The sequence below is a fragment of the Danio rerio genome, chromosome 5 (assembly GCF_052040795.2).
Source record: "Danio rerio strain M-AB ecotype USA chromosome 5, GRCz13ab, whole genome shotgun sequence".
Taxonomy (NCBI): Eukaryota; Metazoa; Chordata; class Actinopteri; order Cypriniformes; family Danionidae; genus Danio; species Danio rerio.
In genome coordinates this window covers 45,978,537-45,997,570 of record NC_141025.1, presented here as the reverse complement: position 1 = coordinate 45,997,570, position 19,034 = coordinate 45,978,537, and the positions used below count along the sequence as shown (strand labels likewise).

The following is a 19,034-nucleotide window of genomic DNA, read 5'->3' as shown; positions in this document are numbered from 1 at the left end:
CCAAATTGTCTAGAGAGCACCTTCACTTAAGCACAGGTAAATTAAGCAGAGCGCCCTTTGAACTCATTTGCGACTGTTAAAGCTTGCTCCTGCTGATGAGACTGCAAACTCTCTTCAGTAAGTCTCTGACTCTGGCTCTTTTTTATCTGACAGACTGGTCATTTTTTGGGTTAAAACTGTACAAATCCCTACGAAAGTATTCTGAGAGTGTGTCCTGAATAAAAAGACATTCACTTTTTTATTGTAATACTTATGTTAATGATCATGTGCAAACTATGTTTACAACATTCCAATAAAATTGGGATGAAACTTTTGATTGAACCGGTTGGCATTTATTTATTTATTTCCTTTTGCCTTCTTTGCCTCTTGAGAACCACTTTTTTGTTTTTTATTTTAAATAGTCTGAAGTATAAAAATGCACATCTTCTTAACCCACTCCACAGGGATAATAATGACATGAAAAGAAAGCACCAGACAAAACAAAAAGAGACAAAAACCCCACAAAGGAACCCATGGCAGACAGTATATCTTACGATTCGCCTGGCTTCAAAGTCTACTCAAACTGATAAAACTGATCAAAGAGGTCGTACTCTGTGGAAACTTCTTTGCTTTTTGCATTCTTCTAATGTTCTGACATTCAGGGTTTGTATAGAAGTGTATTTGAATACTGGAATAAAGGGGGAGAGAGATACCCTAAGAACAGAGGGTATAAACAAATAAAGTCATAGCCACATGAGTGACATTTAAGCCGGCTGGTATTCTCAACCTCTCGCTGCATCTCCATGTGACAGTGGTCCCCGCCAACTCTGCAGGAATTTTATATTCAATTACATTCTGCATGTTTGAAAACCTTCCAGTAAATGTCAGAAAGTAAATAAGATGGGATGCTGTGCACCTTGCTTCCCTTGAAGATGGAGATTTGGAGTCACAGGCTACTTTGAAAGGGATATTGAGGCTTATGCTCTCAGCTTCCAGGTCACTGGAACATCGAGAATCAGCAGAGAGCAGAGCCGATGCTTCACCTTCAGCCTCTGTGTGTGGACACAGACACAAAAACACATTGACAGTGCCTTTTCAAGTAGATCATGTGACCTTAGAAACATGCACATGACTTTTTATAGCTGACACTACATTAAGCTGCAAAAACAAATGTCTTGTGTGTATTATTGTGTGACAAAATCAAGCTGAAGTGTAACAAAGCTTTTTTTCTGAAATAAATGTATTAATTAAAAAAAAATTATTGTCTTATATTTTTACATTGAGTTACAAAAAAAAAACATTAAAATGTCATTCGTTAAAGTCTAAAGGCAAGGATCAATCCAATGCCAGACAACTAGCGCTTACAAAAACCAACTGTGTTGTTGCCTCATTCCTGGCCTTATCGATGTCGGCCATCAGCTGAAGAAAGCACTCTGATTAGATATTCAGCAAGGAATCAGAGTGCAAGACTGTACCCAAGTATACAGTACAATTATAGTTAAGAAGTAACTCAAATAAGTAGGCGGTAAATTTGCTACATTTCTCATATATTTGGAAATGATATGGATAATTATTTTAGATTATCATACATATTTGCATGAGTGAATCCCTCTGTGGTGAATAAGAATTACTGTGATTATGGTGCTAAACAATGCTTTGTTTACATCTTTGCACATTTTGTCTTCTGGTTTCCCTTTATGGAAAATAAACTGATTACAACACTTTGTACATGATCATGGCCCATAAAAGAGATTTTACACACACACACACATGAACACATAAGTGAACATTTAGAGTGAATCAAAACCTTTCATAAAAACTGCCCAAAATTTATTGATAAACACTCATTATTGTCTTATGACAAATTTTGTAAACTTTTTGGATCCGCATCAAATGTATACAATATATGCTGTGTACAGTTTAAGTCAGAAGTCAGTTAGTTAATTTTCATTCATTCATTTTCTTATCAGCTTAGTCCCTTTATTAATTCAGGGTCGCCATAGCGGAATGAACTGCCAACTTATCCTTCCAGCTGCAACTTATCTCTGGGAAACATCCACACACTCATTCATACACACTCTCATACACTATGGACTACCCAATTCACCATGTCTTTGGACTGTGGAGGAAACCCACGCGAACGCAGGGAGAACATGCAAACTCCACACAGAAACGCCTACTGAGCCAAGCCGAGCCGAGGTTCGAACCAGCGACACTATCTACTGTGCTACTGCGTCGCCCGTCCTGTAATTTTTTCTTTTTAAAATATTTCCCAAGTGATTTTTAACAAAGCAAAACATTTTTCACAGTATTTCCTATAATATATTTTCTTCTGGAGGAAGTCTTATGTGTTTTATTTTGCCTAGAATAAAAGCAGTAAAAAAAAAATAAATAAAAAAAAAAAAATATATATATATATATATATAATTACGAATATAAAAAGTACCTATATACAATATACATTTACGTTATACAATAACTTGCCTAATTACCCTATATATATAATTAACCTAATTAACTAGTTAAGCATTTAAATTGCACTTTAAGCTAAAAACTACGCTGTAAAACCTAAATTTTTAAAGCAACCAGCTTCAGGGCATTTTTTTGAGTTTACTCAACTTAAATTGAGTCAAGAGCAGTTAACAGTTGTCAGCTCAAAAAATCTCAGTAGCAAGTTGCCTTACAATCTTTAGTTTACAGTGTTGTAGCCTAGAATAAATATCTAGTAAATATTAAGTACTGTCATCATGATTGATAAAAAAAAGACATTGATTATTAGAAATTAGTTATGGTCATTAGTTGATGTTCAGAAAGATGTTGGAAAAAATATCTTCTAAATGTAACATAGCTATTATATCAAGGCTCTTATTTTTCCTTTACAGCATACTAAACATTGTCTACTAAGTAATTCATATAACCAACAATTGTTTAACATTCATTGTTTAACATTTATTTTTATTGCATTTTTGCATGTCCATGTCAGACAATATTGCGGATGTAGTTAACGTCTAAAATGTAAAGGTTTATTATTTGCAATTGTTTATGATTTATAGCCTTAAAAATGAGCTTGAAGCACAGTCGCTGTGCCGTGCGTCCGCCCATCAGCAGGTTTAGTTTCTACCTGACCTGTCTGACTAGCAGGACAAACAGGAAGTATCCCCGCGTAGGAGATCGCATGTTGCTGGAATCAATGCTTTAACTTTACTGTCAAAATGCACACGGGCAAAATGGTGCAAAGCACGGTTAAATACAAAGTACTTTCGAGCGAATTGAAAGAGGAAGACGAGGACGACTGTACCGAAGAAGAAGACGATGAAGAAATTACCATAGATTTTCATTCGTAAGTTACAATATGAAAGTAACTTTTGCTTGCCGTCTGTCGCACAAGAACATTTCAAATTGGCCTGTTTTTAATGTGGGAATCGATTTTTTTGTTCTGTTGTGTCTGGGCTGCTTATAGTTAGGATTGTTAGACAACAGGTGCAATCTAACCTGCTAAACCAGCCTGATGTTAAACATACAGTACGACGCGACAAAGCACCTGCACTGCCAGACCGGTCGACTGAACGCGAACTTTCTTTCAAGCGTTACCGCATCGCGTCGCTTTCAGAAATATAGTTTAATAGCCTAAATGTTAAAAAGTCTCAATACTTTATATTGTGTCAAAGTGTTGACTCTTCTGCAATTACATCAACGAGTGTTAATCTTGACCTTCAAATCAAGAACAAACTTGTTTTAACTGAATCAGTCAAACATATAATTATGTTTAAGCTTAAGCTTAGTCTTTTTCTTATTCCAAATAAATAGTAAACAAGTATGAATGTATACTGCTGTCAGTAACCGGAAAAAATATTATTGTTTGTATTTTATACTGTATTTTAAATTATATCTATTTCTGGCGTGCAATAATAAATATATGTCGATTTAATGCTCAATAAGCACTGACATGATAATCATGCTTATAAAATTTGAAAACTAGTTTTGTCCTGCTTCATTTTTATAAACAATGAACGTTATAATTCAGAACCATTAAATACCCACACATGAGAATATACATAAATACAACATTTATTTATTTATTTATTTATTTATTTATTTATTTATTTATTTATTTATTTATTTATTTATCAGTGACGCATTAATTGATAAAAAGTGACAAAAATTAAAGAGGTTATTAATGTCACAAAATATTTTGGTCCCACTTTATATTAAGTGACATTAACTACTATGTACTTACATCAAATATATAAATACAATGTACTTACAGTGTTCATAATGCATTGCAGAACACTTCTGGTGCTCTTGCGGTGGGATTAGAGAAAGGCTCAGTGATATGGGTAGGTGTAAGAGATGGTCAACAGTATAATAACAAATGTAATTACAGAAATAAATTAGAGATGTAATTACATAGTGTTATTTAATCAAGCATAAATATAATACAAAACATGTATTTACACTAAGTACATTGTAACAAATTATTAAGTTCAGTGTAAGTACATATTAATTTATATAAAGTGGAACCAACCTTTTATTTAAAATATTCTGTGTTAAAAATTCTATTATTAACTCATTCTGTGGTGCGTTTCCCAAACAACGACATAACTTGTGGCTAAACTATCAAAGTATCTACAATGCATCATTTGGGAAAAGAACGATGTAGAGATGAGTGTTTGTTTCCCAAAACCGTAATTTCTCTGTCGCAGATCCAATGTTTGAACTATGTTAGTTATAACAAAACGTCCATCATGACGCTCTAAACGGGGTGGAGTAACAACTTCTTTAGAGAAGAACCCCATAATTTTTTTGTGCATATCAAACATTTTTTAATAATGATGATAACAACCACCAGTAATCAAAGAATATCATATTTAAGTGATTCCAAAAGGGTTGAATGTTCAGCTTTGCATCGCAGGAATATATATTTTTAAGTTATGTTTATTTTTATATTATTATATTATAGTATTTATTCTGGTAACACTTTATTTTGATGGTATTACTCCATTTGAGTATTCATAGACTTTCTGCTTAATTTCTGTTGATATGCTCCTTCAACAGACATTTAACTGACTATAAGAAACTTTGTAATTACATGTCAACTTACACTAACCCTAACCCCAATTTAACAGTCTACTTATAATGAGAATGAGAATTAGTTTGCATATATAATGAGAATTAGTTTGCATCTAGATGCAATGTAACTTAAATTCGACAAAAGGACCATCAAAATATAGTGTGACCTTAATTTTAAACATGTACAAATAAAGAAAAAAAAAAGTTATTTAAAATAAAATAATATTTCTCAATGTTAATGTTTCATGAATATTTTAAACAGAATAAATGCCTTGATGAGTAAAGCAGATGCTTCAAACCTTTTGATGTCTAATGTATCATAGCATGCATTAGAATTATACATAAACTAGTGCATTATAACAAAAAAATATGCAAAATCAAACAAAAACCTTTCCAGAGGAATTGGTCAACTTTTCTTCATTGAATCTTGAATATCTCATTTGTATCCTGTTTGTTTTGCATGCACATTTACACTGGTTCAGACACAAACGTCATGAGCGTAAATTAAGAATCTTAATCTCTTAATAATCAGGATCTTAATTTTTGTGTGTACTGTTCCGTTTCCAACTGTGCAATCTATTCCATCTATCAGCCAGCAGATCAAAGTGATGAGCGAACCACTGACATACTCAGACACATCCAGAACAACATCACAGAAAGCTAAATTTACTTTATGCATGTGCTTTGTGAATATTATCTCTCTTCTTAATGTTCTTACACAATACAGGCCCGTCATCCATCAGCAAGGTGACAGAATGAGAAATGGCATCTGCATCAGGGTTATGGTGGCTGTGATTTTTCTGGGAATCGTTTTTGGATTTCTGGTCTATGAGTGGAGCTGCTATTGTCCTGGAGTTGATTGTCAGGATTTGTCACATCTTCAGGAGCCTAACAGGACACTGAAGACTTCTGAAGATACAGATCATCACGAACACCACCACAATCATCATGAGGACGATGATGATGATGACCACGAGCAAAAAGACGAAGATGATCATGAGAGTCGTACTCATCAACACAGTCAACCACTGTACCATCATGCTGCTATCATCACAGACTCAGGCATGACTCCTTACGTTAATGTCCTAACTCATTTCTAATAACTCATTTCTTTTGTCTGGTGACAATTAATAATACTTTACTAGTTATTCGCAGGATACTAGTAATCAGCTTAAAGTGCAATAAAACAAAGAAACAAAATGCTAGGTTATTATGTTAACAGGGAAAATTAGGTTAATTAGGCAAGCTACTGAAAAACAGTGCTTTGTTCTGTAGACCAGTGGTTCTCAAACTTTTTTCATCAATTACCACCTTCTAAAAAAATTGTCTCTCCAAGTACCACCAAAATGAGCAGTATTGAAATACAGTAGTGTAGTAGGCCCAGTAAAGCAGCTACAACTCTGCACAGTTAAAAAACCTGGCAGATTACCTCAGAAATATAGCCTATATATAATATATGGCATATTATATACATAATTTTTTTATAAATTTTGAATTATATGTAGCATGTTCATGACATATTTAATTCCTCCGTGTACCACTGGAAGGAAGCCTGCGTACCACTAGTGGTAAACGTACCACAGTTTGAGAACCACTGCTGTAGACAATCGAAAAAAAAATGTAAGGGGTTTAATATTTTTTACCCTAAAATTGTTTCAACCAAGGCTCATTCTGATTATGTACCCCTAAATAAATTTCTGGAGAGAGCAAAATATGTCCCAGGAGCTGCGCTGTATACGCCTTTTTAGTTTTCAAATATCTTTCAAGAGTGCCATTCGTGCCTGCTGTTCTCACGTAAATCCACCAGAGGCTGCTGTCGACTGATTAATTTACTGACTGAACAACCGACCAATACCCCACCCTTTCCCTTCCCTAAACCCAACCAATAGTGTTTTAAAAAGTACAGATTGACCTGATCACCTCCTTCCCTAAATCCAACCGCAGTGCTTTAAGAAACAATGCAGAAAAAGAAAATAGATTTTTACCATGTTCTCAGATTTTACCACATTCTCACCCTGTTATTTACTTGTTTGTTTAATTTTTTGGCTTCTGCTTTTTACGCGCTTTCTAGAACTGTTCTTCACCTGACTTAAACTCTGTTGTTGCAGTCAACTCCACTCTGCGTCTCAAGTCCACCGGCGTAAATGGAAAAACTGCAAACAGCGAGAAAGCCGTCCATACGGAGGTTATCGGTCAGCTGGTACGCGAGAAAAGGAATGCCGTTATACCGCTCCATAATGTGCATTTAAAAAAAATGAAATGCAGCTCTGGCTACATAATTTAGAATCTCCAGATATGTATATAGGGCTATGATTTCATAATGAGCCTATGTTCAATTGTTTTTACAAATAAAAAAATATATACTGTAAATTCCAGACAAACTAAAAGAAATAAGACTTTATCCAAAATACAAAAAATTGGACATTTGTGAACATTTATTGATCTTTTCAAAATTAATTGGGAAATATTTTGAAAGAATAAAAATGTTATAGGGGGTATAATAATTTTGAGTTAAATATGAAATTATGACAGACATGTTTGTGATGTTGTACTGTCTGACTTTTTTATTTATTATAGCGATCTGCTCCAGTATTGGTAAGGATATTCTTGCGGAGAGCGGGAATGTGATTGATGCAGGGATTGCTGCTTTACTTTGCCTAGGAGTTGTTCATCCACACACTGCTGGATTAGGTTTGTGTTTTTCAGTGTTCATCACTTCACTTTTCTACAAACACATTTTTTCAGTGTTGTCAAGGTTGATAAGCTCCCAGCAGGCACGGTACGTCAACATGATGACAGATTGACTTTGTACCCCGGTGTCGTGGGGACATCGCAATTTGCTTGGAATTGAAAATCAGATTGATGTCAGAACCCAACGTCACGCTGACATTAATGTCCGATGTCCAACCTGAAATCAACCAAATATCAACATCTAGTGATGTTACAGCTTGACGTTGTGGGGATGTTACCAATATGACGTCTATCAGATGTTAGAATTTGGTTGCCATACCTGACGAATAAATGTCAGTATTTGACGAGTAAATGTCAATATGACGTTGGTTTAAGATGTTTGGATTTTAGTGACTTTCCAACACTAAAACAACTAAATATTAATGTCATTTCATGTCATTATTTGATGTCAAAATATCGTTGTCCTTAGACGCTGGCTAGACATCGAATTTAGGTCACCTGATATCACGACCTAAATCTAACCTAATAATAATGTCTTATGATGTTCTGTGCCTGCTGGGTTTAGTCGCAGAAAGAAGTCCATACATTATTGTAGCGGAGACCAGGGCCCGGTTGCATGAAAATCCTTAAGTAACTGAACTTAAGTACCATTCAGATTACATGATTTTTTTTAGAGCAGTCACTGTGTCAAATTTTGTGATTTTGACTTGAACATATCTTGACGAGTCATGTCGAGATCACGTGACATCTATGAATAGCTTTCTGTCATCAAAAAAGCAAGCCACGTAAATTATACATTTAAAAATACTAATTTCTAGCATTTTTGAAGCAGTCCTTTCTCTTTTATTTTGTCATTTTAAAAGCTTTTCATGGAAGAGATTATGTGCTCATATTGGTCAGTGTCACTTATGTGATAGAACTTGTTGTGGTCAATAGGGAAAAAAAATGAAACGTGGACTTTTTTTGTGGTGATCTTGTGAAGCATTACAGAAATGGCATTGCACTGGGGCTGTACGATATTTAAAAAAATCTGACATTGCGATATTTTATTTTTCTGCTATATATATTGCAATATGAATAAAACTTGAATATGAACTTGAATAGCTCTATTTTGAATGAAATCATTAAATTTAGATTTACTGGGATCTTTTTGTAGCGGAGTGAATCAAGCAAATTATAAGCAAGGTTTGATGGACAAAAACAAAGATAAAAGTATAATAAGCAATGCTTTGTGGTTCTCTGGAGAGTCAAACAGTAGTCAGAAATCCAGGTATAGTAATTAAATAATTAAATGTATAATGTGAAATAACACTGTACAGTCTTCATTGCTGATAAACTATAATCTCAGCTTAACTTTGCAGATCCTGCGATGTGACTATTGCTAATGCAATCGCTATTGCGATATCGATGCTGAAATGATATTTGTGTTGCCCTATCATGCACTATGGCAAACTTCACATGAAGAAACAATTGAATGTTTAATGTGTAAATGTGTTGACCCATTTGCCGTTTATAAATACCCAAGACACCATACTTCAAGAAATCAAGAAATACTGGTGTATTCTGAACGGGTTGTCTCTGAGGGGGAAAGGGATATTATTAAGAGCATTGCAACAAATTTCTTAACTGTCACTCTTACCTTAGTATCTTGTATGCATATAGTATGTGTTTCACTGTAATTTGTGGCAACATATGACAATGAGTGCTGCAGTTGTTATGGTTTCAGCATTTTACAGTAAACAGAATGTAATGAACCTCCAAGCCAACCTTTACTAAAACCACAGTTGTATTAAAATATTTTGCTACAAACATCAACACAGAAATCCAAAAGCTTAAACCAAACTGAACATTGAATGGTAGACTATTATTTTAGATGAAGACAAAAATACATATATTGATAAATATAAACACTTCTCACTTAAATTCTCAGTCCTCATGACCCAGCTCTGCACATTTTTTTGTTTTTCTTATCACTCAAGAGACTTGTTTCATTTGCCCATAAGTGCCCTGCAAAGTGTATGTCATAGAATATTCTACCATGATTACAGTTTGAAAGAAACATCCCTTTGAAAAATACAGCTTAAACCATCCTAAGCTGGTGGATTGGTTTTAGCTGGTTGACCAGCCTGGTTTTAGAGGGGTTTCCAGCCATTTCCAGCCAGGTCTTAACCAGCTAAAATAACCAGCTAAAACCAGCTTGACCTGCTTGGTTTAAGCTGGTTTTGGCTGGGCTTCCAGCCTGGCTAGGCTGGTCAAGCTGGTTTTAGCTGGTCATCACCCAGGAAACCATCCTAGAGTTGGCCAAAACCTCTCTGAAACCAGACTGGTCAACCAGCTAAAACCAGCCAACCAGCCTAGACTGGCTTAAGCAGTTTTTTTCAGGTGGGATGTTCACTTCAATGGGTTTTAAAACATGACTTGCTTATTTTTTTTTAAGAAATTATGGAATAACTATTCACACTTCATGTAAATACACTGCAAATCTTAAAGTTCAGCCATTTTCCATGTGCAAGGGGTACAGAACAATGAACACTCTGTAGAGTACATGTCAGTGGAAGTTCCTTCATGGAGCTCTTTTCTAACAAGCTATTGATCTACAGTATATCAGATGTGTTAGACATGAGAAACATGCTAAATGTGCAGAGTCATGAGTACCAGGATTAGGAACCACTGCCTTAAATGTATTAAAGTGAAATGGTTTCTAAGGACTTTGTAGCGATGCTTAAATGAATACTTGGACCGTCAGGGCCAGCAAATTTCAAATAGTCTGTTCATTTCATAACATTCCTCTTGGTTTTGCTACTTTTAGTAGTGTATGTTAATATTAGAGCTTTTAACCAATTATATTTCAGCAATCGATCAAAGAAATCTGCCCTGAGGAGTTCAAAATTTGCAAGCACAGGTGTCTGTAGCTTAAATAAACAGCAGAGAAACTGTTACTTTACCCAATCCGATTTTAAATTGGCTGCACCAGGGCCATCTAGCAGGCAAACGACAACGTCAACGTGTACTAGTCATTGTGATTGGATGGTCAGACCTATCAACCAGCATCGCTGTGAATATGTTTCATTTTCCTGCAGAATTATTATTGTAGATTATCAGTGCATTCTGGAAAAACAACAGGCAACTTTAAATGTCAAAAAAGGTAGTAACTTAAATAAAGAGTTAGCCTGCTGAATGACTGTGGACAACAACCAGACACATTTCAGCAGTGTTGTGAAAGACTTATTATGAAGATTTTAACATTTGGACTTGCTTAAACACTTTAAGCATTGTATTCTGGTGATAATTACAAGAAATGAGAATGTCTTGTTAACTAGGCTTTTTCTCTGGCCAGGGTAGACATGAGTTAGACCTGTTTGTGACTCAGTGCCCTGTTGGACTGTATTTTTGAGTAATATGTATGGTTTTTATTGCTGTGGTTTCATCATGATAGTATTAAGAGGATTCATTCGTGCAGAACAACACTGCAGGCCTAGTTGTGAAAGGAACGGTCCACCACTGAGTTTTACTAAAGGATGCATCAACTTTAAACCTAAGGGTTTTCTTAGCTCAAGGGCTTTCATGCAGCCAGGCACAGTTCATTAAAGACTTCTGGTTTGTTCACACTTGGCAGGTTTGGTTCGATTAAAACAAACTCTGGTGAGATTGCTCTGTTAGTGAGGTTCACTTGAGTAAGTGTGAACGCAGCCATCCAGAGCTTGGTGTGCATCAAACAAGTGGACCGAGACCCCTGAAAAGATGAGGCTGTTTCTGTTTCCAGACAGCAACTTGTGCAGTTCGACTGAAATATGAATTCAACACAGACCAAAGACATCCATACAAACCAAAAACAGAACAAGATGTTGCATGATGCAACCATAAAAAGGACAGATGTTCAAAACATACCTGGCTTCTAGTTGCAAAATTGACTGTAAAATCCAATACAAACATTGGAAATGTAGCAGATCTCTGTTTGTGTGCAGGATGTCCTTGTGCAGCCTTTACAAATGAATAAGCTCTTTGATACATTTCCATATATACTTGCAATGAGTTTTTTTGTATTTATTTATTTATTTATTTTTAGTCTTTAGGTTCAGTCTTAAATATGATTGTGTGATTGTCAATCAGGACCAAATGATTCCCGCCTCAGTTTGTTTTTAGAGACATCTTCATATTGATCTAGTTGTTTGATCCTTGAATCATAGCTTATGCAATGTGCAGGGGAATTGATTTGAAGAAACGACAGAATGTTAAAATAATAATAATAATATGACGTCTTCATTTCTTTCCACACTAGAAAAGGTGTAACAAAAATGCCCCAGCTTGTCCTGAGCTTTAGTGTTTAGTGCTTTAGTGATCATGAGCTGGGGGCACAGTATCAATATCCTGGCTAATCTCCCACAGACCCAATCTCAGGGGCACAATCATGATACCACTACACCACATTTTTACTGCATAAGATTCCAAAAAAGCAAACGAATATAAAAAATGAATACCATGTGGCCTGTTCCATAAACCAAGCTTACAGAAAAAGCCAGGCTTATTTTGGTAAGTCAGGTTTATTAATGTTGGATTTGGTTTCATGAATCAAATTTGCGATGGTTCAAACTTAGTTACTCTGGCTAGAGAAACTAGCCTGGTCCAGTGCAGGTTAACTCTCAGGTCTTAAGATTAAGCTTAATCAAAGTAATGTTATCATTCACCTGCCACAGTTTGATATCATTTTAGTTCACTTAACCTCTTAATAATGATTAATACTTATAGTCACTTAATAGTATATATATATATATATATATATATATATATATATATATATATATATATATATATATATATATATATATATATATATATATGTGTGTGTGTGTGTGTGTGTGTGTGTGTGTGTGTGTGTGTGTATATATATATACACACACACACACACACACATATATATATATATATATATATATATATATATATATATATTTACTATTACATATATATCATCTTTAAAAATAGATGTTACTGCAAACATAACAAATAAAAACTACAACATTTCAACTAAATGTTATACATTTTTATGTTTCTGTTTTGCTGTTTATTACATTTTATTTTATATTATCCCCCAACATATTAATTTGGGTGCACTAATTTGTGAACTGTGATCTGAGTTTGGTACTAAATAATCTAATGTATATGCACATAGATATAAATTACATTTAAATTAAAAAATAGACTCTTTTAGAAATTTAACTTTAATTTAATAGTAAAATAGTAATAAAATAGTTATTCATTCATTCATTCATTTTCTTGTCGGCTTAGTCTCTTTATTAATCTGGGCTCGCCACAGTGGAATGAACCGCCAACTTATCCAGCACGTTTTTATGCAGCGGATGCCTTTCCAGTCGCAACCCATCTCTGGGAAACATCCACACATACACTCATACACTATGGACAATTTAGCCTACTCAATTCACCTGTACCGCATGTCTTTGGACTGTGGGGGAAACCGGAGCACCCGGGGGAAACCCACGCGAATGCAGGGAGAACATGCAAACTCCACACAGAATCGCCAACTGAGCCGAGGCTCGACCCAGCGACCTTCTTGCTGTGAGTCGACAGCACTACCTACTGCGCCACTACGTCGCCTTAACTTTAATTTTTTTTTCAAAAGAATTTCACTCACTGTAAACATAGTTGTGTCTCATTTCAGAGATCTTTCTTTCATTGTAGTTGCCAAATGATCAAATGATCTTCAACTTGCAGTTATGGAACCAGGTTAAGCATGGACGTTTAGTTCAGCTCTTTGATGTCAGGTTTTTGACTTTAATAATAATTTTTCTAAACAACTTTTATGAATTAGCCCCCTGAACATCTTTGTATTCTGGCTAAAATGAGAATCGCGATTTTTTTTTGCTTAAAATAAAGATCACGATTTTCTCACGATTCTGTAGATGTAAAATAAAGGTATGGTAAAAACAAACATATGGCACAACTTCTATAATAATATTATGTGTAAGTCTACTGGTTTTTATAAATAATTATTTTACTACTTATAATAATTCTGAATTCTTGAATTATTATGTTTGAAATATATGCTTGCAATCTGTCATAATAGACTATTTTATTCACTGGTAAAATCAGACATTTGCCATTAATATATTATATTCAACAATATATAGGCAAGAGTAGTTATACTGACATTTTAAACATTTATTTTCATGCACAAATGTGAGTTCGCTGAAAGAAAAAACATATCAAATGCTTGTCATAATCATAACTCTAAAATGCGATATGATCATTTCAATGAAGTGCACACATTCAGTTTCATTTTGACTGCTAAGTGCTTGTTCATACTTTGCGTGCGGCTCCCAAACGATCACTCTGTGCCACAAACTGAATATTATATTTAATGCCTCCAGTCAACAGAAGAGAGCAATTTTTGGCTTTAATTTTCCAGGACAAGTGAAGCCATGAGTGAATGACTGGTGCTTCATTTCCTTTAAAATGTTGGAAGTCATTTTTCTTATTTGGTCTGGACCAAACAATGCACAAGAACTGAAATTCGAACCTTAGTCAAGTGTGAGGTCATGACAAGACTTGACAAAATAGCTTATCTTAAACTTACATTGAGGTTGATTCACACTTGATTTGAATGAGTTACTTTCAACTATAATGTGTCTGGTGTTGTAATGATTTGGAGATTTATCAAGGATTTTTTAGGTCTCTCCGGGGAATATAATTACCTGGAATCTTTGGTTTTAATGTTTAACAAAATTCATGTATGTTTTATTGAAGTGAATTTCAAATGGTTTAAGCAAGCAATTTTAAAGCCATCTTTTATATGTAAAATAATGTTTATGAAAGGTTATAGCAGAAATTAGACAGACAGAAACCATTACATGAATACTTGAGCACTCTCAAATGCATACAGTTTCGTTTTAATGTCTACAACTAATTAGCGATGCATTTGCCTTTCACAAGGTTACTAAAAGCTTGAACTACTTTTTCGAGGATGTTGAATGATTCATTCATGCTTTCCTTTTTCTTCAAGGTGGAGTGTTTTCTGCAGTTTTCTACAATCACACTACGAGATCATTTAAAGCGGTACGTGACACCTTTCAGAGCCTGCCTGCATACAGCGCACCTTCATTACTGCAGGGCCTTCGGCTGCTGCACTCCAGCTACGGGCATTTAGAATGGGCTCGACTTTTCGAAGGCGCTACAAAATTTGCTAAAGAAGGTTTCCTTATCGATGCACTTCTGTCCAGTGCTTTGGAAGCCCACAAGGACCAAATACTCCAGTCAGGACTGTGCGATCTGTTCTGCGATACAGCCGGCCGTGTGAAATCAGAGGGCGAGCGTGTCGCCAATGGGAATCTATCAGAGGTTTTGCTGAGCGTCAGTCTAAATGGCTCCCATTTCCCAGAAAAGCTGGCCGTAAAATTGGCCCAAGACATTTCTGAAGCTGAGAGAACGGCTTTCCTTGCTGCCGCTCAGGCCAGCAGCGGAGAAATCAATGAGCCCCTTATCATGGCAAAGGAGAAATACAGCATTCTTTCGGCCCCCTCACAGCTCACAGGTGGAATGATATCCAATTTATTAGATAGAGTCCGAGAGCAAAACCTCGCTTTTCCGAGCCACGGAGATCTCGCTAATGCCTCTGCCTCTTATAATGCCCTCTTAAATTTGGTGAATGAATTCTTCAACACAAGTCTCAGAGAGAAATTCCCCCTAAATACCACAAGCAGTCATGTAGGAGCCCTTGATAGTCACGGCAATTTCATAGTAATCTCCACCTCGCTCAACAGCACATGGGGATCCAGGCGTTACTTACCAAGCAGCGGAGTGATCCTCAACGACTTTACCTCTGACATCACCCAGATGCCTTATTTCAGTTTTCCTCTGGTGCTAAAGATAATCGAAGATGAAAACGAAGATGAAAACGAAGATGACGAGGTGCAGTTTGTTGCTTTAACTGGAGGTCTTTCAGCTCTACTTAATTCTGTGGTTATTTTGAGGAACGTGGTTGACTTTGGCTTTTCTGCTCCTGAGACTATGAGTCCTGCTTCTCTATCTGGCTGCATGTCTTTCACAAACAGCTTGGTTTCCTTTCACATGATTTCAGAAGGAGATGGACTGAATATGGGTGACTGTTCAGATCTCTGTTTGTCTCTTCTGCTTCGCTTGAATGCAAAACATGTAGGAGCCTATGGAGCCCCTGCTCCTGCAGTCCATGCTGATGGATACTAAGGCAACATTAAAAAGGACAGGAATGACATTTGATGTTAAAAATGATACTTATGCACTTTAAAAGCACTGCACTCATGACTTACGTTCAGGGTTAGGATGTGGGTGTAATTTTGTTTACTGGTGTTTTAAGATTTTAAACAATATAACATTCTGCTTTTTTACCCAAAGCAATGTATGTCCTAAATGTTCCCTTATTTCTAAGAAGCAGCTTCTTTGGCATCCTGAGATGTCTTTGTATTGATTTTTCGGTGTAATCCTGTGAATCTGTGCTGTGCACACTAAAGCAAACAGGTGAATGGATTTGTTGAACCTTAATGAGTGAAGGACTGCTGGTGGTTTGATAACCAACAGACACTTAGAGGTGTGTTTTGTGTCACATGATGTTTTTTTTTTTACTTTTATGCAACCCTGCCTCTGAAGAAGATTTTTTGTATTTTCTAAAAGTCTGCTGCAGTTTGTATTCCCTAAAAGCAAGCATGTGAACTAAAGATACTGTGTAATGTGTAAAAGGAGACACTGCAGGGAAGCAGGACAAACACCTGAGAAGCTATAATGTAGAATAACTAAATATGTAAAGTATGGAGTCAATCTAGGGGTAATATAAACTTGCAAAATAAAAGAAACAAGTTTTTGTAACAAAAAAAATAAGGTCTTAATCAATATATATATATATATATATATATATATATATATATATATATATATATATATATATATTTGCACATTTTTAAAAAAATAAAATTGCCTTTACAAAACCCATCCACTCAATTGCAATGCTCATTTTGATCTGGTGTTTAGTCAACCGTGAGTTTGCGATGCTGTTCACACTTTGCACTTATGTTGGGAACTTGGAAGTTTACAGCAGGCCTGAGCTGTAAGACCACCTCAGTGTAACAGTGTCTCCAGTTTATGACGTTGCTTAAATGGTGACAGGTCTGGGCCTGCCGTGAACACACAGGTTCCCTTGACTCAGCCCCCTTGTCAAATCAGGCCAGTGAAATGGGCAGACACGTAAAGTGCAAAGTGAAAACAGCATCCCAAACTCTCAAATCAAAATGAGCACTGCAAATGACTGGACAGATTTTGTTAAGACAATGCTATAAAATGTTTTGTAAATATATATTTACTGTATATATAGCTTTTTTATTTTAATAGTGTATATATATATATATATATATATATATATATATATATATATATATATATATATATATATATATTTATATATATATATATATATATATATATATATATATATATATATATATATATATATATATATATATATATATATATTTATTTATTTATTATTATTTTTTTTTACACTGCTTGATTTTTATTTATAAATTCATAATGAATTTATTTAGAATTTCTCAAAACTTAATTTTCCCTTTGCAGTTCTTTAGTTTGGTTAGCAAAATAAATTTTTATATCTCAAATTAATTTTTGCTTTGTGATTTTTGGAGATTTACATTTATTTATTTGTTTTTGCCTAATGCTTAATTTTTTGTTTGCAAAACTTTTATTTTGCTAGTATATATGGCCCTAGATTGACTTCATTGTAAAGCACTGATTATATATGGTAAAATACCCATCTGTTAGAGGTATTCTGGAAATTAAGTGATATATTATCAAATTATTGTACCGTCATACCAATATATGAAAAACCAACCCAGGCTCATTCTGATTACGTACCCCTATATACATTTCTGGAGAGCACTAACTATGTCCTAGGAGCTACGTTTATTTGCAGTTTTTGTTGTTTTCGCGAATCTCCCAGTGTACGCTTTTTAAGATCTCAGATATCTCTTGCGAGTGTCATTTACGCCTGCTGTTTTGCGTAAAGCAACCGGACAAACTGATAACAGCGGAAAAGCTGTCCACATGCAGGTAAGCAGTCAGTTGTTTCGCGAAAAAAGGAACAGTGTCACACCGCCCTGTAGCATCAGTTTTAAAGATGAAATGCAGTCATACATACTTCTGGCTACATAATTTGTGATCTCCAGAAATCTATATAGGGCTACATTTTCAAAATGAGCTTATGTTGGTAGATACTCAGAACAAGTTATGGTCAGAGTTAAAATGAGAACACACAGAGGTGGGGAAAAATCTGTATAAAGCAGGACTGCAGAAAACAAACTCTTCAGATGGTCAAGGAGAGACTTTAGGTTGTATTGAAGGGCTGTTTTCAGACATCTCTGCTTTATGTTTCAATAGGCTCTATTTTCTGGTGTTCAAAACCTCCAGTCTGATCATGGTTAATGAATGGAAAGGTCGGGTAACTACGACACCCCCCTCACCCATGATGTTTGACAAGTGTATGTGTATATGAATGCTACTTCTATCTGAAGTTAAGGGTCATGTTAAATTATTCAGGTGAAATAATGTAAGTGTATGATTAGTGCATTTTTAGATTCCACATATCATGTTAAAACGAATGAGATGGTAATTTTGTCTAAATTTGTCTGAAATAAATAGTGTCCGTAATCATTTTAATAAGCAATGATCATACATGAAGGATCTTATGAATAGATTTTGTAAAAAGATATGATCTGTTTTCTGATGAGTTTTTCTATAGAGTGAATATAATATATGTAATTAGTGATTTTTCAGCCTGTCTTCATTGTGGTGATTGGCTGCAATGTTAGTTTTGATTTGAGATCTTTCTGCTCGATATGGAGCCAGGAAAGTATATATAAGAACTGCTTAATTTTTTCAAGATCTGTCATTATTACTTAAAGCTTAAGTATGTTCATTTTTGGATGCTAAAATACTTTTTTCTTAGCCCTTCTTACTCTGCATGGACCTCATTTCTAAGTTGATGCTTGCCAATAAATAAATAAATAAATGCTGGCTCTGCTGGTTTTAAAACTATTTATTTGCACATCTAAACCAGCACAACAACAGCAGTATTGGCTCAACTTCACATTTTTTCATCACAGGCTCAACCTGAAAACATAGCCCTATATACGTTTTTGGAGATCGCAAAATATGTAGCCAGAAGTATGTATGGCTGCATTTTAATTTTAAAATGAACGCTACGAGTAGTTCAGTTCAGTTCTGGATTTGGCTAAAAA

At 35.1% G+C, this 19,034-nt stretch overlaps 1 protein-coding gene across 1 annotated transcript; it reads left to right on the top strand.

Annotated features, from left to right (window-relative positions):
* Positions 1–3,118: 3,118 nt before the first annotated feature.
* Positions 3,119–16,591, top strand: ggt6 (gamma-glutamyltransferase 6). The gene is given in 4 exon segments (NM_001442880.1): positions 3,119–3,319; positions 5,777–6,111; positions 7,627–7,740; positions 14,759–16,591. Coding segments are annotated over 4 exon segments (1,776 nt in total). The 5' UTR covers positions 3,119–3,191; the 3' UTR covers positions 15,958–16,591.
* Positions 16,592–19,034: the final 2,443 nt, after the last annotated feature.